Source organism: Nesoenas mayeri, assembly GCF_963082525.1.
Source record: "Nesoenas mayeri genome assembly, chromosome: 15".
NCBI classification, from domain to species: domain Eukaryota; kingdom Metazoa; phylum Chordata; class Aves; order Columbiformes; family Columbidae; genus Nesoenas; species Nesoenas mayeri.
The window spans coordinates 15,517,142-15,539,370 of NC_137559.1; the positions used below are offsets into that span (position 1 = coordinate 15,517,142).

The 22,229-nt window shown below is 52.0% G+C and overlaps 1 protein-coding gene across 1 annotated transcript; it reads right to left on the reverse strand.

The window, feature by feature from the left end:
- Nucleotides 1-13,279: 13,279 nt before the first annotated feature.
- Nucleotides 13,280-21,105, reverse strand: CLEC19A (C-type lectin domain containing 19A; the record flags this gene model as incomplete). The annotated part of the gene is made up of 5 exons (XM_080353986.1): nucleotides 13,280-13,359; nucleotides 14,092-14,224; nucleotides 14,965-15,058; nucleotides 15,551-15,716; nucleotides 20,841-21,105. 5 exons carry the CDS (start codon nucleotides 21,103-21,105, stop codon nucleotides 13,280-13,282), a joined length of 738 nt encoding a protein of 245 aa, XP_080210112.1.
- Between the last annotated feature and the right edge of the window lie 1,124 nt (nucleotides 21,106-22,229).

Below are 22,229 nucleotides of genomic sequence, written 5' to 3' on the forward strand. Positions count from 1 at the left end.
ACTACGGGCTCCCTGGGAACTCAGCCTGGGCAGAAAGAAAGCCCAAGCAGGAAAAATTGTTGTCCAGGGTGGCAATCAATAAGCTTCAAGAAAAGGAAGAGGCCAGCAGAAGTCATGGCTTAATAACAGTGATTTTAAGCTTTCTTTCTAAACTGCTCATTTTGTATTCCAGAAGGCATTTTACGATTAAGGTCAGGATCTTTCTCAGGCTGGCATATGGGAGATGTGCTGGTTTACACCCTGGGCCTTGCCAGGCAAGTTGCTAACGGGGCATGAAGTAAATCAGTGCAGAACTTGGCTCCATGACAAACCTGTCACTCGCAGAGAACACAGTTCCCCAAACGAGCTAGCAGGGACAAACCATTTAACTGAAATAAATCACTGCAAGGGAGAGGAAACTGCTTTTGTTCTTCAGTCACCAGACAACTGAACCGCAACCTTCTGGCCTTGCTCACTGCTGCTCCCCGTCTCGCAGGGATACTTTGGGCATTTCCCCGTGCAGAATGACCAATTATTTTTATTTTGCATGTAATTACCTCTATCTTCCGGAAAGATCCTGCTCAGGTGTGTTTTCCCCATCGCTGCTGTGTTGCAGCTTCTGGTTTTTTGTACCTCTGGCTGCAATTTCTCAGCTGGGGCGTCTGATCCCAAACACTTCTGTTTGTTTTGCTCCAGCCAGAACAATAGTCCCTCACCAGCAACTCGGGAAAGGAAGAAAATGGTTATAAATGGTGAGCCATTGTCATTCCCACCACTTGGGAAGTCCTTGCTGGTACCCGCTGCAGCTCCTCTGCGCCGTCTCAGCTTGAGCATCTTACCTTATCTTGGAGCCTCCACTCAGCAAAAAGATGCCACTGGGCCCAATTCAGATCACATAACAATTTGGATGATGGCAAAGGAATTGATAAGTAAATCAGCTCTGTCCCTGTCCTGGCCCTGCAGGGATGGTTGGAGGTAATAGGAATAACACAAGGAGGTAATAGGAAAAACACAACCAGCCCGCTCTTTAAAAGGGAGAGCAAACCAAACCAACCAAACAAACACACACAAAACACAAACAAAAAGAAACACATCAAGTCTGGGGTGTAATTCAGGGCCAGCTTTAGCACCAACTTCTACCCTTTGTTTCTCAGACCCACGGAGATCAAGGAAGGGAAGCAGATTTTGTGAAAACTGCCATAATATACATAGCCCTGAATCAGCCCATTTCAGAGCCAGTTTTGCACCAAAAGGCTCGGTGAAGCTTTAAAAGCTGAGGCTCGTACAGAGGCAAACTTGCTGCCCAAGTGGGATTTTCTCTCCCAGACTGTGAAAGCTCGTGAAATAGAGGCAGCAGGTGGATTTTGACCCAGCTGAGGGACACCCCCAGTCCTCGGTCTGGCTCAAACCCCAGCAAAGCCCGTGGGATTTGAACTGCCATTGAACTAGACCTTGCACAGGATCAGGGCCTAACCTCACTCCAACCCCACAGCACTGGTCCAGCCGCCACGTTGTCACCCAAAATGGTCATACAATATTGACTATGACAAGATCCAAGCTGGAAACGGCTTCATGTCAGCGGTGGGAGTGTGATTCATCCCTTACAGCCCATAGCTCGTGCAACATATGGCAATGCTTTTTTAGAAATGTGGGATGGAGAGAGACAGCATACACCAAACCAGGGAGCACAGCTAGTTGCCTGTCTGGTAACCAAGTCAGCACACGGCTGCAGAACAGCTCCTGCATCCCTGTGTGCCTGGAGGAGACACGGGGACCCTGGGAAAGCCACCACAGCTGCTCTCCATCCCACCGTTCTCCATCCCACTGCTCTCCATCCCACCGTTCTCCATCCCACCGCTCTCCATCCCACTGTTCTCCATCCCACTGTTCTCCATCCCACCGCTCTCCATCCCACCGCTCTCCATCCCACCGCTCTCCATCCCACCGCTCTCCATCCCACCGCTCTCCATCCTGGCATCCCATCTTTGACTTTTTCAATGGTGAATCTAAGCCAGAGGATACTCACAGCAAACTGTCTGTCTTTGGGGAAATTAAAAGAGATCAGCTCTACCTTACAAAAGGAACGTGTGGCTCTTCTGCTGAGATGCTGACAGGCAAATTTAGCCCAAACTGCAGACAGATTTTAGTTTCAAACACACAAATATAAGTCTAGAAGCAATTTCACTGTCATTAAAGGTGTTGTTCACCCTATTAATGAGAACCTGGCCCAGGACACAGGCAGGGACAGATGAATTATCAGTGTATAACTATGTCCACCTTCTCCTCCTCTTTCTTCAAAGCCATTCAAGAACAACCTACCCTTGTTACACATCTTAGCAGCTTCTTCAGGGGACCACATTTGCAGGACGCCTGGCTCTGGGTGACCACTGCCAGCACAGCACCCACGTGAGCTCCGACGCAACATCAACACAAGCCCATCTGTCTGGGCAAATCTCATTTAAATGGAACCGCGCTGAATTCGGGACTAAATCATTTAAAGAAAATCACAAAAAGTATCCAGGAGTACAAACATTCAATAAGTCATCAGTGACGGCTGAAACTTATTTAAACCCATGGTTGTGGAAGTGGCACTTAATTAGAATTCTTATTGCAGAGTCACACACTGATCGTTCAAAATTGTATTCAAAAAGCAGCCAGAGGAAATCATACTGATGTCAGGGACTGCGAGGGATGCAGCGGAGATGTGCTGCACCATCCGCATGACGATAACTCGCAATACAAGAGCCTCCAGCAGCCGAGGCCTCTCCAAGAAGGGGCCTCGGCCTCGTGGCAGCCGCGTCCCCGCAGAGCCAGCGGCTCTCGGCCAAAGCAGAGCTGGAGGAACCACCCACCAGAGGTACAGCAGACTGATTCTGATTTACTGGGCCAAGATCCCCAAAGCACATGATGTAAAACCAGCTCCGCCTGGGACTCCAGAAGGCACCAGAGATGCAAATTCCCAGGGTTAGTTTTCCCAGGGCAATTAGTGCCATGGAAGTTTATTTATTCCTCAGTCTCTTTCCCATCTTTTAATCAAACCTGACATTGGTTTCTGTTTGATGAATCACAGAATGTCAGGGGTTGAAGGGCCCTGGAAAGCTCATCCAGTGCAATCCCCCCATGGAGCAGGAACACCCAGATGAGGTTACACAGGAAGGTGTCCAGGCGGGTTGGAATGTCTGCACAGAAGGAGACTCCACAACCCCCTGGGCAGCCTGGGCCAGGCTCTGACACCCTCACCAGGAAGAACTTTCTTCTCATCTTTCAGTGGAACCTCCTGTGTTCCAGTTTGCACCCATTACCCCTTGTCCTGTCCCTGGTTGTCACCAGAAGAGCCTGGCTCCATCCTCCTGACACTGCCCCTTTCCATATTGATCCCCATGAATGAGTCCCCCCTCAGTGTCCTCTTGTCCAGCTCCAGAGCCCCAGCTCCCTCAGCCTTTCCTCACACGGGAGATGCTCCACATGAAGCTACAAGTGCAACCGCCTCCTCTTTGCTTCCAGGGGGGGGTGAGCACGGGACAGACCTTTGCCATGCTGCAGGGGACACGACAGAGCAGTGACCAACACGAGCTGCCATCCCACAGTTCCCCTCAAGCCCCAAAAGGGGTTGGGGTCCCCAGCAGGCTCAAGTTGTGTGCTGCCATTCAAGGAGCCGGAGCAAGAATCACAGAATCACAGAATGGACTGGGTTAGAAAAGACCTCAGAGCTCATCCAGTCCAACCCTTGGTCCAGCTCCAGTCCATTCACTAGATCATGGCACTAAGTGCCATGGCCAATCTCAGTTTCAAAACCTCCAGGGACGGCGAGTCCAGCACCTCCCTGGGCAGCCATTCCAATGCCTGACCACTCTCTGCACAGAATTGCTTTCTAATCTCCAGCCTCAATTTCCCCTGGCAGAGTTTAAGCCCATGGCCATGGTTAAATCCACTAAATCCATGTTTGTCCACTGAATCAGGGGGGCTTTAAGCACACATTGAGAGCCCTGGGGCAGGCAGGCACACATGTAAAACCACCATTTAAAATTTAAAAAAACCTCTAAAGTGAATGGCTGAGCTACAGGATAAAGTATCTTAAGTTGTGTGGCCCAGGCTCCCATGTACAGCCCCGTGTGCCTCGAAGCTCTGCACACCCTGATGCTCGGCTGTGGCAAGGGGAGGGCTGAGACTGAGCTGGCTCTGCCCCCGCACAATCCCAGCTCCAAAATCAGCCAAGATCTGTTATTTCCAGCAGATCCACCATAATAGGCATGGGATTAGAGGAAAAAAAAAAAAAAAATCAGAGCTCAGTGTGCAAAACTAATCTAATCAGGGGATGTCTGGGTCTCCCAGCAGAGCTGAGCCGCACAAATAGCCGCTTATCCACAGGGCCGATCCTAGCACCCGGCTGATCCCCAAATCCCCACAAACAGAATTGACCCCAAACCAGCAAATATACTCTGCTGCCAAAAACCTTCTCGGCTATTCGGCCTTTTTTCTCTAAGCTGTTCTCTACAGAGCCCAGAGGGCTCATCCTGCAACTCAGCCAGCTAATCAGGCTAATGAGATGCTACACACCACAACTTCCTATGGTATATAATCAGCCTGAAATTAGGTTTTAGTGTAAATCTTACAAGATATGTCACTCAAAACGTTGAAGTGTTGTAATTGGACTCTTCTGCAGAAGAAATGTCCATGGGTGAGACCTCAGTGCTGGTTACTCAGCGTGGGGTGGGAGAAAGGGAGAGCGAGGTGTGCGACATGAAGAGGATATATGTGTGTGTTTGTACATAAAACATGTATTGTGATATACATATAGTGTGATATAATAGCTGTGTCATAGGCAAATATCTGTGTGTATTTAAATACGGTTAAACACATACATATAGTGAATATATATGTATGTACATGTATGTATGGTTAAATGTTTTCACTGGGCTTACTGGACACAGAGCATGTGCAGGATGCTCCAGAGACATCAAGTTTTGAAAACACAGCTCTGGGGAAACCAACAAACGGACAACAGGAGGAGCATAATCCTCCTTCAACTTTGGTACCCTTGAATAACTTCTGCTAAACTAGGAAAGTGTTGTTTAAAGTCACACTTCAGGTGGTGTTTTGGAGGCAAGAAGTTCACAAATGTAAGGGAGAACGTATTTCAACTGTTAAATAAAGTACCATTATAAAACGAGCATATCGCCTCCATCCGAGGTGGGGTTCAGACAGCCCAGATGGTGCATTTGACCTCTTCCAAAAATAAACTCGACCCTGTTCTCCTCCCTCAGGACTCTGCATTTGCCCTTGTAGGGGGCATCTCTCACAAGGGTTTGTTTTTTCCAACATCTTAATGAGGACTGTGCTTATTAGAAGAATTTCAACAAATTCCTAATAAGGAAAAAGTGTTAAGTGTGTTGTATCTAAAAATGCCCATAAGAAAAGCAATGTATCCTTTAAAAATACATAGATGGTAAATCCACTGCATTAGGGTGCAGCCATTTGATATATGCTATTAATTGTGTAGGTTCCCTTAGTGAGCACAGCCACAGCTGGAAAATTCAGACCTATCCCCCAAATGGCATATTAATAATGAGATCTTTCAGAGGACGATACATGACTCATCTGAGAAGATAAATGGGTCATTCACTGCGCTGAGCCATCAGAACAAAACAGCAGCTTTTTTGGGGTTTGCTCAGTTTAAACCAGAAAAATGAATGTGAGAGAGGATGTGGTGGATGCAGCTGCCAGATAACAGGAACAGTGAGAGTCGGCATGGCATTTCAAAGTTAAAAACTCCACTCTGACAGGCATTCTGTGCCTCGTATGGTTATACACTAAAACCAGGAGTGCAAGGATCCTCCGCCACTGCCTCACCGCGCCAGCCAAAGCCACCGTCCTCCCGTCCTTCCCAAAAGTCACGTCCCGGGAACACCCAGCACTGGGATGCTCAGGGAGCCCAGCGGCTGTGGCCCTGGCAGTTGCCCCCATGAGGGATATCCCTGCAGCAGGGAGCAGCCCAAGGGCCAGGATGACATGCCGTGAGGGTTTACTGTATGGGCAGAATATACCTCAAAATGTGAAATCTGAGGACAACTTTGCAGTGCCCTGCATGCGTTGCTACCAGAGCGGGAGCCGCTCCGTGTGACCCGTGTGGTCATGGGGCACGGGGTAATTAATAATGCTGAAATCCTAATCAGACCAGGCATGCATGGGGGAGTAGAGGGATCACGTGCAAACCAACACACAGCCCCCAGATAGTTACAGCAGGTTGCTCAGTGGAGTCAATGAAGACAAAAGGGCAGGTTACAAATCTGACATTTAAGATTTCATTAGAGCTGTTAATCTTACTGCTTTTACCAAATTATAAATGCTTTCACAACCCAACTAAATCCAGGGTAACTATCCATACTAGATGAAAACATTTGTCACTGACATTCAACTTTTACTTGGGACTGTGACTTCACGTGATGCTTTGGAGATTAATAAAAGCTACAGCCCTTTCCTGCAAGTCCCTGCCCTTCACACGGATGAACAACCCCATTTAATTGCTTTAACTCTCACTTCTGCTGTTTCCTTCTCCTCCTGCTGCCTGGGACCTTCACGCTGGGTGTCTGCTGGGTGCAACCCATGGCCAGTGGTGAGAGGATGGAAGAGGCTGGCCGTGATGGAGGAGAGGAGGTCTAATGGGCCCTGTGCTCCACGTGGGCACCAGTGCCAGCACCGATGAGCAGAGCAGGAGTACACGAGGGTGCACTAAACAGCTTTGATCTGCAGACCTGTCACAACGTCCTGCTCTTAATTTAATTATCTCAACAAGCCAAGGGAGGAATTAGTGGCAAATGGATTTCCACTGTTAAACAAATACTTGACAATGAACACCAAGCTCTTAAACTGCTGCTGGACTGTGGGACAATTGGCTTTCGAGAACTCATGGTTGTTCAGTCTAAACAGCATCCAAATCAAATTAATTTTGTCTTCAGAACAACAACAAAAATAATAACAAATAAGCCTTCCCCATCCTTCTCTACAGCCACCTCTAAAAATCCAAGCCAGCCATGCAGCACTGTCCCTTCCCACTGCTCCTTAGCAATACCTTTGCAATACCAAAACCTGGTAAGCGTTTCATCTAAGCTGGCGTTTTCCCAAACCTCAGAGTCTCCTCTTTTTTATTCTAGTCCTGTGCACATTAGAGAGGCTCAGAAAGCAAGCTTCTCCTGTCCTGGCCTTGACAAGGTCTCCACAGCGGGTCACTTGGCTTTTGTGTTGTCCCAAGCAACCGCACGAGTACAAATGGATGTCGGAGGAATGGGCAGAGCAAAGACACGCTTCCTAGGCCAGGGGTTGTGCAGGAGGGATGCGGTTATAACACACACCGTGCTCCAGCAAAGTTCCCATTCGGAAATCTGCTTAATACCAGCACCAGCCACTCAGTAAAGCCCTGACAACCAACCATCTACCGCCCCCCTGACAAAGAGCTTCACAAACGATGCAATCAGCAGCCCAGCGTAATTTTCAAGAAACACAAATGAGCAAATACCTAGTTGCCATGGTAACCCCAAGAGCTGGACTAGACTTTTTTGCAGATTACCAAATGCAGCTACATTTTCCAATGCAGCAGGAGTGCGGTGCTCGGGACAGCAAGCAGGCATTGCTGGGAACTATCAGCTCTTGTGGCAATCTGCCCAAAAAACCCTCCACTCTCACTAACTGGCTCCAGGTGATTCACGTTGACGTGCAGGTTGCGATTCATTTCTCTCTCCCTTCACCTGCACTTTGGCTCCGTGCCCTTCAAGGCTGACCGGCCGTACCAGCAGAAACCACAGCAGGAGTTGCTCCTGTTAGATCTGTGCTTTATGTCTGATCAGCAGTGTCTCTGACAATTTACACCCAGGAACGAAAGTTTCCAGCCCAGTTACCAAGCCCCTACAGAACTAAAGCAGTTAATAACAAAATCTTTGCCATTGTTTTTAGGCAGCTGTGCCGCAGAGCCCTGTGCAAAAAGCAGGTCAGGGCTGCTGACCGACGGGCTACCGCTGCCCATCCAGGCAGTTTTCACAGGAAACCTGGAAATCCTTGGCCACAAAAGATGGGGAGACTTTGGGGGTACCTGTGCTGGTTTGGCTGAAAAATGGGTTAATTTTCTTCATGCAGTTGGAAACCTTTCTTTTCCATAGCTAGCACGCTCATTATTGGGATTTAGTCTGAGAACAAGAGATAACAGCCCAGCACAGAGTTAATGTTTGTAATTGCTCTGGTCTGAGAGCCAAGGACACTCTGAGCTCTGCCCACAGGGGTGAGGCAGCGAGGAAGGGGACGGATGGACAGAGCTGGATGGGCACCAGACCAAGCAATGAGAGTGTTCCAGCCCATTGGTGTCAGGCTTCATATTTAAGAAAAGTCGGGACCTTCGGGGTCGCTGTCTCTCTCTCTCTTGCTCTCTTCGGGCGTTCTCGCTCTTTTTTATTTAAGGAGAGCTGGGAGTTGGGACGGCTCCTCCATTCTCTCTCTCAGGCGCTTTCTCTTGTGCACGTTGTTTTGTTTTCTTCCCTGTCGGGACGTTTCATTCAGCCTTTTGCCGTTTTGCAGAGGCCTCTGAGCCTTCTGCCTTTTTCCTCTCTTTTCTCTTGCTGGGATCGGCTGTGGGACCAGGTGCTGTTTTCCTGGGACTGGCTGCTCAGTGTGTTCATGAGGAATTGCCTTGAGTACCTTTTCTTTCTACTTCATATATATATTTACTAGTAGCGTATTAGTATTTTGTTATTTCATTAAACTGTGTTTATCTCAATCCAAGTTGCTCCCTTCCCTTTTGATTCTCTCTCCTATTGGTGGGATGGGAAGGGATGAGTGAGCAGCTGTGTGGTTGTATTGCCAGCTTGGGTTAAACCACAACAATGCCAATAAGGAGCAACCAACAGCAAGACAGGCCCTGGTGGCAGCGTGAGGCACCTCTGAGCTGAGCCAGCCCCATCCTCTCTGGGGGGAGCTGGCCCTGCTTGAAGCTTCACTCAGCTTTTGTAACTAATTAAGGTGCCATCACACAATCTGCCTTCAATCACATCTCTGGCCCTTTTCTCTATGGCCGGCTCAGCCCAGCCCCTGCCCACCCAGAAGCAGCTGCATTTCCCAGCGGGTTTGTCCCCACCAGCTCCCACCACCCCGCTCGTCCCCGGCAGCGCTGGGAGCAGCTGGTGCGAGCTGGGACGGGAACCCCCCGCAGAACGGGAGGAACACGGTGGTCAAGCTGATATCTGCTGCGACCCGCACAGCACGAGGCCAAATCCTGCTCGCTTTCCTGATGCCCCCCTGCTCCAGCCCTCCCTGCGGCACATCGGGATGCACCATCGCATGGAAAGGGAACAGCATTTATCATAAGTTTTTCTGGTCTGGAGGGATTTTTGGTGAGGACCTCACTGCTACAGCCAGTAAATGTCTATAATTCACTCACCGAGCTGCTGAAAGCCTTTTTTTTTTTTGTCCCTGACATATTTTTGTTCCCTGTCAAAAGGAATCGCACTGCAGCATCCTCGCCCCAGGGCAGGAGCTGCTCGGCTGGGCAGGCAATTAAACCCAGGGAAACCGAGGAAAGGAGATACACAAGAAAAAGCTCCCGATTCAGCTGTTCAGGCCTTATCCTCCCAGTGATTTTCAGGGGGAAAAAAAAATCTTACTGAATGAACAGAGGAAAGGAAAGGAAAGCTCAGCCCAGCCAAGCCAGCCGTCTGAGCAACCCAGATTAGAAACCGGGGAGGAAAACCACGGCAGCGCCAGCGCGGCCCCGCGAGCTGCTGACGCTCACACACACAGCACTGGTCTCCACGGCACCCTGCCCTGAACACCAGCAGCGTATTTCAGCAAATACAGCGTAATAATAATAGGAAAAAAAGAATCAATAGGCAAACGGTCCAGGTGGGCTCATCTCCGCACCGGGGGCTGAGGGCAATGTTGTCTCTACAGAGCATGAGGTGGAGTATAGGAGGGTAAAGATATTTGTCACCAAGAGATAATGATTTTTGTTGACTCCCAGGCTGCATCACACGCTGTTCATGCTTACTCCAACTTTAACATGTTACAAAGGAAGATGTTCAGCTTCTAAAACCTCAGAGACATAAACGGACCCTCTGGCATCAGTCCCTTGCAAGGGACATGCAAGAGAGGTGTGGGAGAGTCCTGCCACCACCAGGCTTCCCACTGCCTGTGTGGCAAGGCAGGACAGAGAAATTCAAGATAACAGGGGAAATAGAGGCTATGGGACAAGGAGAACAGAAAAACAAACAAAAGAAGTTCAGCCTGAAGAGCTGCAGCTCTTCTTGGCCACCCAGGACTGTCCATGCCACGGGAAAGGGCACGTCCAGCCTTCCACTGAGAACTGACCTCGCCAGATCCACTAGAAGTTCATTAGGGAGGTGAAAACTCCTGTTATTTTCTGAATTTCATTTAATTGCTATGAAACAGAAGACACCAGTAAGGAGAGAGGGTTGCTTTGTAAGTTATGATCTTGGAGTCTATGGAGAAAGTGGAGGGGGTTGCAAATCAATGCCCTTATTAACTTTGCTCCTGACTTTCGGGTCATGCATTTTCAGTTCTTTTTACCTGGAAATGAAGATGTTAATTGGAGCTGACAGCTTTCATAGGTTTCCCCATTAGCAATATTTTTAGCCACAGTGGGGCCCAAGTCTTCAAACACTTTCCCAAGGGAAGGTTTTAACCTTTCTTTTGAAACATCTCATGCCACTTGCAGGGAAAAAAGAGTGTTTTTTGGCTCGAGGCGTGCTGAGCCCCAGCTGCGATGAACTCCCAGCCCCTCTGAACGGGGACACGGGAGCAAGAGGGAAAAGAGCTCGGCACTGTGCGGCAGCATTGCCCGGCGGGGCGGCCCCCGACACCCCCCAACATCATAGGATCGGAGAATTGTTTTGGTTGGAAAAGCACCTCAAGATCATCGAGTCCAACTACAACCCACCCCGGACGCTGCCCCATGTCCTGAGAACCTCATGTCCGTCTGTCCACCCCTCCAGGGATGGTGACTCCAGCACTGCCCTGGGCAGCCTGTTCCAGTGCCCCACAGCCCTTTGGGGAAGAAATTGTTCCCACATCCAACCTCAACCTCCCCTGGCGCAACTTGAGGCCGTTTCCTCTGCTCCTGTCACTTGTATCACATCGTTCAGTCTCCTCCTGAACTGCATGGGCACCATGGTCCAGAGACCTGGTCTGAGCTTTGCTGCCAGCCCCTGAGCGAGGGATGTCCTGCCTGAAAGTGCCCCAAATTCTCCTGCACTCACCCCGATTCACAGTTTCCTCAGGAAACAATATGAGGAACAAGAGGAAAAACAAACTATCATGACAACACCGCTCCAGCAATAAGAAAGAAGCAGCATTTGCCAAGGCTAAATCGCTCTTTGTGAGAAGCTGGTGCTCAGCTGCCAGACCCCGCACTCCTCACAGGCCCCGTCCGTGGGTGACATCTGAAAAAGCCATCAAAATGGTGCCTCAAGCCCTTTTTCTACCACAGATCAGACCCCACACATCAACTTGCATTAGCTTGTTGGATCTAATAACATTTCTATTATTTTGCAGCTGGTTTCTTTACATACTGTTCTTAGCTGGATATAATTCATTGTTTTCAGATGAAGCAAAAGCCTCAAGAAACCACATTCAACGCTCTCTCCTGCCCAGGACTGAAAATTATGCAAGTTGCTTACTTTCCACCTAAATATATGGATAGTGTATGTATATAAAATAATGAATTAAAAATAATATATTTTTATTCATATGTATTATTCATTTATACCTATTAAAATACATAATCGGGAATGACAGTATTTCCTCATTTTAGAAACCTGCTCCAACACACATGTTCCACCTGCAACATCACCGTTACCCCCAAGTTTTGCAGTTTCTCTCCAAGTGGAAATGTATTTCAGCTGAAAGCTGTGCTGACAGCCGAGGAAGCAGCGAGACGCTCCCAGCGGAGCGCCGGTTCCTGACCTCACTGTACCCCATGCAATCGCTCTGGAAAGCCTCAGGTTGGAAATTTTGTATCTCTAAGATGGTGACATCAAGGGACACCAGACGATTTTATGAAGATGCTTTTACTCATCTTTGCAGGTGGAGGCGGAGATAGGACAGCCCAGGGCTGTCTCGGCTGCTGCGGTGCCCTGAGACCACAGGGCTCTGCTGAACAGGGACAAAAGGGACACATGGCTCCCAAGAGGGGTGCGGGGGTCACCCTGCAGCGGCCACAGGATTTACTGCATTTGACTGGGCCAGCAGTGCAGCTGTGTCCCCTGAGGAGAAGTGTGGTTTTGCCTGACAGCTCTGCCCTTCCCCTGGGTGCCAGCACCACCACAGACCCCATCGGCACCACTACAGCCCCCCGGCACCACCACAGATCCCATTGGCACCACCACAGCCCCTCCGGTACCACCACAGACCCCGTTGGCACCACCACAGCCCCTCCGGTACCACCACAGACCCTGTTGGCACCACCACAGCCCCTCTGGCATCACCACAGCCCCCATCAGCACCACCACAGTCCCCACTGGCACCACCACAGACCCACCACCACAGATCCAGATGGCACCACCACAGCTCCCTGGCACCACCACAGCCCCCCAGCATCCAGGTCCCAAAAACTCACCCCCGTGCGAGAAGGAGGGTCCCATTCCCCAGCAAGCAGCCCAAGGCAGCTGGGGCTGCCGTAGCAGCACACACAAGTCATTTACCTGGCCGATACCAGCAGCTCGGCGGTGCCAGCGCGGAACTGGCCGCCAGCAAGGGCAGAGCGGGTTGGGGTGAGCCCAGCTCCTTTGACACAAGACCCCATGGACCTGGGGAGCTGCTGCTACTTGAGCACTAGAAAGACGTGGGAGCCTCCGCCTGCTGTTCGCTGTTTATTTTAGCAGAGAGAAAAAATAACATGAACAAGAGGCATTTTGCATAACTTAACAGAAAATAACACTTTTCCTCCACTCTTCACAGATCAATAGGCAAAATCATTTCCTGCACACTGTTTGTTTTTTTGCACTTACAGTTTGTTGTATTGATAAAATCATGGGTTTCCTCTAATGCTCTGTGGTAACTGGTCTGAAACCCAAAGCTCAGGCTTGGGGGGCTCCTTCACTGTTTAACACAGCCCCCATCACCATTTGCCTGGGGGGTGAGTGCTGGGATGTCCCTGCGGTGCTCCTGGAGGGATTTTCGCAGCCGGGGTCTGGCTGGGGATGCTGAGCAGTTCGGCAGCTCCTGCCACCCGTGCCATGTCCCGACCACTCAGCACAGCTGGAGAGGTGACCCAAAATGAGGGGTGCAGGCAGCACCAGAGGCCTCAGTCCAGGGCCAGCGAGGGGATCTTGCAGACGAAGGGGAAGGCTCTGCCACAGGCGTTGTCATTCCAGGAGCGCAGCGCTACCCTCCAAACAAACAAAGCATTAGCCAATAAAATGGTGCAAGGAGGTAACTGTGCACTGCCCTCCGGACCGGGACCTCCTGCTGTTGCCAGAGGTTTTCCCTGCATGCCCTCCCATCTGGGCTTCTCCCAGCAACCCCATCCTTCCTTCGGAGATGCTGATGGGGGCGCTTGGCCCCGGCTTCAACACTGGAGGCAGCTGCATCCTCCCCCGTACCCCACAAAACATCAGCAGGTTGCACATGGATGGGGAGTTCAGGTGTGTCACTGGGGTCTGGATACACCTGACTGGTCATACTGGCAATGGGGGTGTGAGGAGGGGTTTTGCACAAGCAGGATCATGTCCTGCTTCAGCACGGTGCCCCAGCCTGAGCGAGAGAGGGAAGTGCTGGCAAACTGAGGGGTGTTTTTGCAGGCTGCATGTGGGAAGGGAAACTGGAAAAATCGACCTTTGGCTAAATTCAGTAACTTTTCAAAGCGAGTGATGCTTCCCTCCTGCTGCTGTGGGAGAGGAAGATGAGCTGCGAGTGGAGGGAAAGTGTGTGTATGTGTGTACACATCCCTTCTCTGCAAAAAAACCCAAACAACAACAACAAAACACAAATCCCCTACAAAATCAAAATGCAAATGTTTAGCCTGCCAGCAAACTCCCCAGAAAAGCAGGAGCTGCAGCGGATTGAATTTATTGATGTGCAAGTAGGACGTACGGTGCGCTCAGCCCTGCCACTCACCGCTGCTGTGCCTGTACCAGATCTGCACGCAGTCCTCCTCCTCGGGGATGGCGTGGATGCCGTCGTCGGGCTGGCTGCCGTCCCAGTAGTGGTAGTCGAAGGAGGAGCCGTCCGTCCACTCGAAGTGACCCTCCTGGCGTGGGGATAGGCCGCGGTCACCCAGCAGCGCTGGCAGAGGAGGGTCCCGCTCCCGTCCAGCCCCCGTCCCCATCCCACAGCCTAGAGACATGGGGAGGGGGTGTTGCCACCCAGCAAAGGCCAAACAGCACATTTGGGTTTTAGAGCTGAAAACTTGCCCTAGAAAGCCCCAGCATTCTCACCAAGTGAAGCTCAGAAATTAAATTAATATGCTTTTTAACACACACACTCAATAATGTGTTCATTTTCCTTCTTCTTTTCTATTCCTTTCCCAATATCTTCAAAAATACTTGCTGGCAAGGGATTGTTCTCCTGATGGTCTCAACTTTTCTTTGTTACATATTAGACTATATATTTCCAATATGTCAGCTTTGGAAAGTTGCAGAGTATCACAAGAAAGCAATAAAACTTGGTGATATATGACGTTGGAGATGCTTTCAGTTAACTTGCTGTTCTTGGACCAGCAGTACAGCACTCTTGCGATTAATCCATTAATAAAATATGATGTGAAAAATTAGTAATCTATTAATTCTAGTAACACTTTTCTTTTGAAAGCAGACCGGAGGTGATGAAATGAGAACTTGCTTTCATGTGCTGCACAACAGGCCCTACGCCACCACTCAATTAAAGGGGCTATAAGGAGCAAAGAAGGAAACCAAGTGGCTTTCCAAGAGGAAAACACAGGGAAGCAAATTTTTCAGAGACGCTTCCCACACGATTACAGGGATGTCTCACCTGCCGCAGGTCGTTGAGCCCCGTCCAGATGTCGGTGGGGATGCCCGGCACACGGCTGTTCACCAGGTCGTACACAAAGACGTTTTCTTCCCAGCTGGCAAAACAGAGCAACACGGAGCCGCTGAGGGGTATGTTGGGCAAATGGTCAGGCATGGCCTGAGCGCCGCCCCGCGGCACGGCCACACAGGTGCCCAGCCCCTCATTGCTGTGGTTACTGTCCTGGCTCTGTGCAAGAGGTGCGCAGTGTGGCGGAGAGCTGGGGGAGAAGCCCATGTAATCATGTTGCATTCCCACCCCCTTTTCAAGAGTAAAAAATGCAGTTTTGGGAAATTTAGGGAATATTACATCAGTTTTCCTGCCAGCCCAGTAAAGGCATTGTTTTACACGGCCTTTGTGAGCCCAGCACATCAGAGCTGACCCAGTTGGTTCTGCAGAGGACGCTCAGGCTGGTGCAGAGGGATGCTGAGGCTGCGACACGGGCCCGCAGCTGGCACAGAGGTTGTGCTGTGGGAATGGGGCTGTGTCTCCATTCCCCTTCTTCCCCGGGCTGTGCGAGGGTGGGATGACAAGTCACTGTGCCCCTCACCTGTGGATGGAGGCCAGCTTGGCTGACCTGATGCCAATGGAGAACTCGGCGCAATAGAGGTCAGCTTCAGCCCACGTTTTGTTGATGGGGAAGTACCGGTAGCAATGGCCTTCGTACTCGGTCCAGAAGAGCGGGCAGGAGTAGGCGTGGACGGGCTCCGGCATGGCTGGGCAGAGCAGAGGACACCAGCAGCTGGGGGGGCGGCAGCACGGCCCTGCTCCCCACCTCACCGGGCAAATAACCACCACGTACGCATGGAAAAAACAACGGGTGCAGAAGCCACGCAAAAGTTTCCGAGAGCCAAAACACATTTTGCAAAAGCCATGGGTTTCTCGTTTTAAGCATCTGCCTAAGTCAGGGGGGACATTTCATAGAATCATATGGTTGGAAGAGATCCTTAAAATCATTGAGCCCAACCATAACATAACTCCAACACTGCCCCATGTCCTGAGAACCTCATGTCTGTCTGTCCAGCCCTCCAGGGATGGTGACTCCAGCACTGCCCTGGGCAGCCTGTTCCAATGCCCCACAGCCCTTTGGGGAAGAAATTGTTCCCCACATCCAACCTCACCCTCCCCTGGCGCAACTTGAGGCCATTTCCTCTGCTCCTGGCGCTTGTTCCCTGGGAGAAGATACCAACACTCTCCATGTTACAGTCTCCTTTTAATATCATTTTAGGCAGAGGGTGCTTAAGATAAAGGCATTGACACTTGCTACCAGGGAAGCTGAGATAAGGGCTCCCCTGGCCTCTGCCAGAGCTGTGTGCTGGGTGGGAGCTGGCAGCAGGGCGCTCTCTGCCCTCCTGCTCTCACGTCCTGCAAGGCCACGCTCCACCTCCGCTCTCTGACCAAACCCCCACCCTCCCCTGTGTCCCGGGGTCCGGGTGCAGCCGTGCACATCCACATGTGTTGGATTCTGGCCCTATAAATAGCCAGGTGAGGCATGCGTGCTGCCGGGAGCGGTGCTGGCCTATCTGCCCCCTGCTGCCAGATAAGAGCTGGGGTCCGTGGGGCTGCTCCTCCTCCCTCACCGCTTTTCAGCACAGCGGGGAACATACCCCCAAAGAGGCCATTCTGGGCGCAGGACACATTTCTGGAGCCTTTGTGGTTGAGGCTGTGAAGCCCTCTAGCCCGCTGCCCTGGTGTGTGCGGGGAGGGTGCAGCCCACACGACACAGCGCCCAACACTAACGCACACATAACCCCAAATCCTGTGGCATACAGGCTTAACTCTCCTACCTGCTGGGTTTGGAGCCTTGGGGAATTGCCAGCTCCCCTGCAGCCAGTTCCCGCATCCCCACAGGGCTGTGGTCTGGGGTCGGCGCTGCCGTCACAGCGAACAGGGAGGCAGGCCAGGCGGGGGGAGCAGGGGCTATGGCAGACATCAGATGCCATGAAACTATCCAAGCAGGGAACGGGTTCCAGCCCAGGGGGGTCAGGGTGCTGCCACGGGGCCTCCAGTACCCCGGGACTGTGGGGAACGGAGCAAACTCCTGCAAGCGGCACCATGGGCTGTGGGAGCAGCAAGGGCAGCATCAGCGCGGGGAAAAGGAGCGGCCAGGGGAATTCAAAGCAGGAGCACTCGTGGAGCGTCCCTGCATCAGTGCCGGCAGCTCCAGGTGATGATTTCATATCACAGGATCCCAGGCTGGTTGGGTTGCAGGGCCCTCTGTAGATCCCCAGCGCTGCTCACGCAGGGTCACAGAGCAGATCACACAGGATCCCAGGGGTGTGAATGTCTCAGAGCAGGAGACTCCACACCCGCTCTGGGCAGCCTGGGCCAGGCTCTGGCGCCTCCCAGCAAACAAGTTTCTGCTCATGTTTAGATGGAGCCTTCTGTGTTTCAGTCTGTGCCCGTTGGGCACCACTGAACAGCGTCTGGTCCATCCTCTGACACCCACCCTGAGATATTGATCCCATGGATCAGATCCCTCTCAGCTTCTCTTCTCCAGCTCAACAGCCTCAGCTCTCTCAGTCTTTCCTCATGGAAATGCACGGGTAGCTCATTTTATCATTTTATCCCCACATGGGGATCTCTGAGCATTTTATAAACAGCTGCCAGCCAGCCCTCGGGTCCCTCCTGTCACACCCCCTGCCAGGTGACAAGCCACAAACACAAAGAGCCTTTTTGTCACCTCGCAGCCTCGGGACGCCCAACTGCTCCCTCCAGAGCTGGGAGCAGCTCTGCACACACAGCAACAACCCTGCGAGAGCAGCGAGGGGCTCTCCCATCCTCACCGGCACTAGTTATGGGCTGCAGGGGAAGAAGAGAAGGCACGCTGGGCTGGGAACGGGCAGAACTACTTTAGGGGAGGGTGGCCATGCTGTGGCCAGCTCACTGGCAATGCCAGGTTCGGCTCTCTGGTTCACACCCAGACATCCTCGTGTTGGGAAAAGCCTTAGGACAGCTCTAGGAAATGCAAATTGTTCTGCTGTAGCCATAGAGCAGAAATACCAGGAACGCTGCGAGCTGATGGGATGTCTTGGGAGCCCCATGATGCCGGCCAGGGGTCCCCATCAAAACCGAAGCAGAGCAAGAGCAGAGGGTCAAATCAACGGGATGAGGCTCCAGCTTCACCTCCAGGTCATGGATGAGGCACTTCCCCCCCGTTCAGGACAGGGCTGGGATCTGGTCGCAGCTCGTGGTGACTCCAGGTTGCTGCACCCCAGGGGTCTGCGGCAGACGGGCACCGCCAGCTCCCCCACCAACTGGGATTTTATTATAGGGGCTGTGAAGCAGCTCAACGAACTCTTCACCTCTAGCAGAATGGTGACAAAATTCACAGGGCTCAACCCAGCAGAATCCCCGGCAAATGGGGCCCTTCGCTCCCCAGTGCTAATTGGAGTGAGTGTCTTGGAGCCCTGGCTCTGAGCTGTGTCCATTGGCACCCGGACTGCCCAGTAAAATCACCCTTGTTTTGTTCTGAGCAGTCGAAACCGAGTCAGAGACAGAGACAGGCCGTCTTTGTTATTCCATACTGCTTCCCATTAGGTAGCATTAATTTGACGAGCTCCAGTGAGCCAGAGGTGCCTGAAGGAATTTAAGGTTAAATATACCGAAAAGGAAAATATGGGAGGTCAGCATTTAATTAGTATCTCTTCTGTTAGGTCAGGATCAGAGGCTTTGGCTGTCTCTTCGGAGGAGAACTATTGCTCCCACTTTTACAGGCAGGAAAAATTGGGGTGCTGCTTTAAGTGGGGTCTTCAGGGGCCATTTTTAGCAGAAAGGCCATAAGAAGTCAGATGTATGGTTGTGAGTGTAGGAGCCAGCAGCTGCGGGCAGTATTTTGATCTCAAAGGGGATAGGGGAAGCAGTTTGGGTCTATTTAGACCAGATCCTCACTTTTAAGCACTCCAGCGAACAACCCCCCAGCAGCACGGGTGCTCCTGCAGACCCCTGATCACTTCATCCATTTGTCCCCAAACTCCTGATGACAAATGATGGCAAGAATCCTTCCTCCCTTTGCTTATTTACAGTGCAGCAGTCAGGGTTGTGTTTTAACGCAGCACCAACAAAATAGAGGTTAAGGACAAGATTCACATCAGGCAGCTGTTACTAACTCAGAAAAGCTGAACAACAATAACTTTACGTCAGAAAAAGAGTTTTGTGCTCTCTGGATTTGTGTCAGTGCCAACAAAACTGGAGCCTTTTTATTAATTTACTAGCTGGGACCTCCTGCAGGACCACCAGGAAAAATCACTTGTCAAAATCTTGAAGAAGATGGAACTGCTTTCTCCAAGTGACCACTTTCCAATTAGAAATAATTAACTGAGAAAACCCCAGCCAGCTTCTGGAGGTTTTTTAAATCCCAGGATGCTACTGAAAAAGACAAAATACCAACTGCACGACTCCCGCTGACCCAGCTGGTGCAGAGCAGGTATTTTCCTGACCAGCTTCATCCCGAGGTGCAAGGCTGCCTCATCTCTAGCAATCTGCAGATTTGAGATACGAAGGTTGGGGCTGGGACAAGGCTGGCGAGAGATGTCCATGCAAGGAAGATTCCTGGGGGGCTGCGGCTCCAGCAAAGGGGTTTGGCCAGCAGATCAGATCAGATCAGATCAGGTCAGTGCTGTTCTTCTGGAGAGCTTCATTTCACCAACAGCTGATAACTTATCGAAAAGCTCAGCGACATTAGGGGACACCTCGCTGAAATGCATGGCTGTTGTGTGATGCCTCCGGTAGCTTTAAGAGCACATCCTTAAGCCCTGACGCTGTGGTCATTACAAATAATCCCACCTTCATGTTATCTGCAATATTTGCGTGCATGTTATAAATTTCCTAGTAAAATAATAAACACCAGCTGAAGCACATTGGAAGTGACATCCTTTCCCGTAGAGGGCTGTGCTTTTTAAGATCCTGTAATGAAGCCACCCTGGTTTTACAGCTTCACATCTTCTGCCAGGTATGTTTGGAGTTGTGAGGCTACGGCAGCCGCAGCGGCCGCCCTGCTGCAGCCAGCACTAACAGACATGAGTTATCTTGCAGGGTTTTCTTCCTCCTTAATTAGTTTTGGTGAAGCTCCCACAGATTAGGCATCTGGCAGGAAAGCCGGGCTCATATTGATCCTTTTTCTCACAAACTCACTGAAAAACTCTCAAGGAGTCACATTCCTCTCGCATTCCCATAGAGATCTAACGGGGTGCAAAGAAACATGGAGCAGCAAGTCCTGCATTAGCCCCATGAAAAAGTTTGCAAGAAACTTAAGTGACATAGAGCAGCAACCACCACCAACAGCTCAGGAAAAAATAGGGGGGATTACATTTTTGTGGCCACTTTTCACATGCAGTAGGTGTTAATAAATAGGCGGGGAGCTGCGGTGGCTCCCCAGGCTGTGGCTGCCGTCTTGCCCCACTCACACGTGTGCCCCTGCAGCTCCTCCTGCCCTCTGCCAACCCCACAGATGAGATAGCTGATGGGCCCGTCCCACGGACCAGTCCCACGGCCCCATCCCATGGACTCGTCCCCGTCCCACGGCCCCATCCCACGGTCCGTCCCACGGATCCATCCCATGGCCCCATCCTACACCAGCACATGCTGCTCAAGGCGAACTCGCAGCCTCTCACAGACAGAAACAAAACCAGCCCAGAGACATCCGCCGTGTCCCGGCAGAGAGCCCGGGGCTGCTCTGGCCACGTCCCGCCAGCGAAGAGGAAAGTTGATTTCGAGGAAGGGCAGATACTCGTGCAGACACGGGAGGGAGGGCTCCGGCAGCCGCCGGCCCTGCGGCAGGTCCGCGCCGCTGTCCCGCGGTGCGGGGGTCACACCCCCGGCACCCCAAGCTCTGCACTCACCCTGGCTGATCTTGATGTTGGTCTGGGGGAAGGCGCGGGCGGCCAGCAGGGCTGCGGAGAGCAGGGCTGCGGAGAGCAGCGCGTACGGGGCCCGCCCGCCGCCCATCGCAGCGGCCGCCGATCGCTGCGGGCCCTCCCGGCTGTGCCCGGGCGGCTCGGGGCGGGGGTGATATAGGCGCTGCTGCTCCCTCCCCCAAAAGCTGCGGCTCTCCCAGCGGCACACGCCTCCCCCCGCCAACGGCTGAGCCCGGACGCGCTCGGGCATCCCACCCATCCCACCCATCCCACCCCGAGGAGCTTTGCCACAGCCTGGCGAGGGGGGTGCACGTCTTCTCTAGAGACCCTTTGTTACATGCTGCAGCAAGCGAGGAAATCCCTTATCTACCCCTCCACCCCGAGGTGCGTCGTGAAACATTATTTTGTGTCCCAGTTTAGCGCTGCCGGGCCCCGCGGGGACGCTGCGGGGGGAGCTCGGGGCAGACCTGCCCCCGGGGGTGCCTGAGGCCGCGTCCCACGCGGGGACAGCTCGGTGAGCAGACTGGGACAAAGATGCTGAAGGAGTGGAGCATCTCCCGTGTGAGGAAAGGCTGAGGGAGCTGGGGCTCTGGAGCTGGACAAGAGGACACTGAGGGGGGACTCATTCCTGGGGATCAATATGGAAAGGGGCAGTGTCAGGAGGATGGAGCCAGGCTCTGCTGGTGACAACCAGGGACAGGACAAGGGGCAGTGGGTGCAAACTGGAACACAGGAGGTTCCACTTCAATAAGAGAAGAAAGTTCATGGTGAGGGTGTCAGAGCCTGGCCCAGGCTGCCCAGGGGGGTTGTGGAGTCTCCTTCTGTGCAGACATTCCAACCCACCTGGACACCTTCCTGTGTAACCTCATCTGGGTGTTCCTGCTCCATGGGGGGATTGCACTGGATGAGCTTTCCAGGGCCCTCCAACCCCTGACACTCTGGGATTCTCACGGGGACTCTGTGGTCCCCAGGGCTGGCGGGGGGCAGTACCATGCGCCAGGCTTTGTGCAGCCTGGAACTGTTGGGTTTAACCCACCGCTGCCCCATTGTGTGCTTGCCTTTGTGTGTGTGTGTTTTGTTTTTAACTGGGGAAAGGCAGAGCTTGCACACACTAAAACAGCTGGAAGAACAAACCAGGGGCTCCAAGGCTGTCTGAGGAACCTGCGCGGTGCCCGTCTGCCGGGTCCAGGCAGAAAACCCTCAGCACCAGGCAGCAGCCAAGATTGTAACAGTCAGCATTCCCTAGCATGTCTCCTTTCTGTGGGTATTTTCTTTTTAAATAAAATTCAGATTTTAAAAAATATTGTATAAAGTCCCTTTCTAGCTGCTGCACTGGTAAGGAAAACAGTATAGGCACAAATGCTATGAAACTTT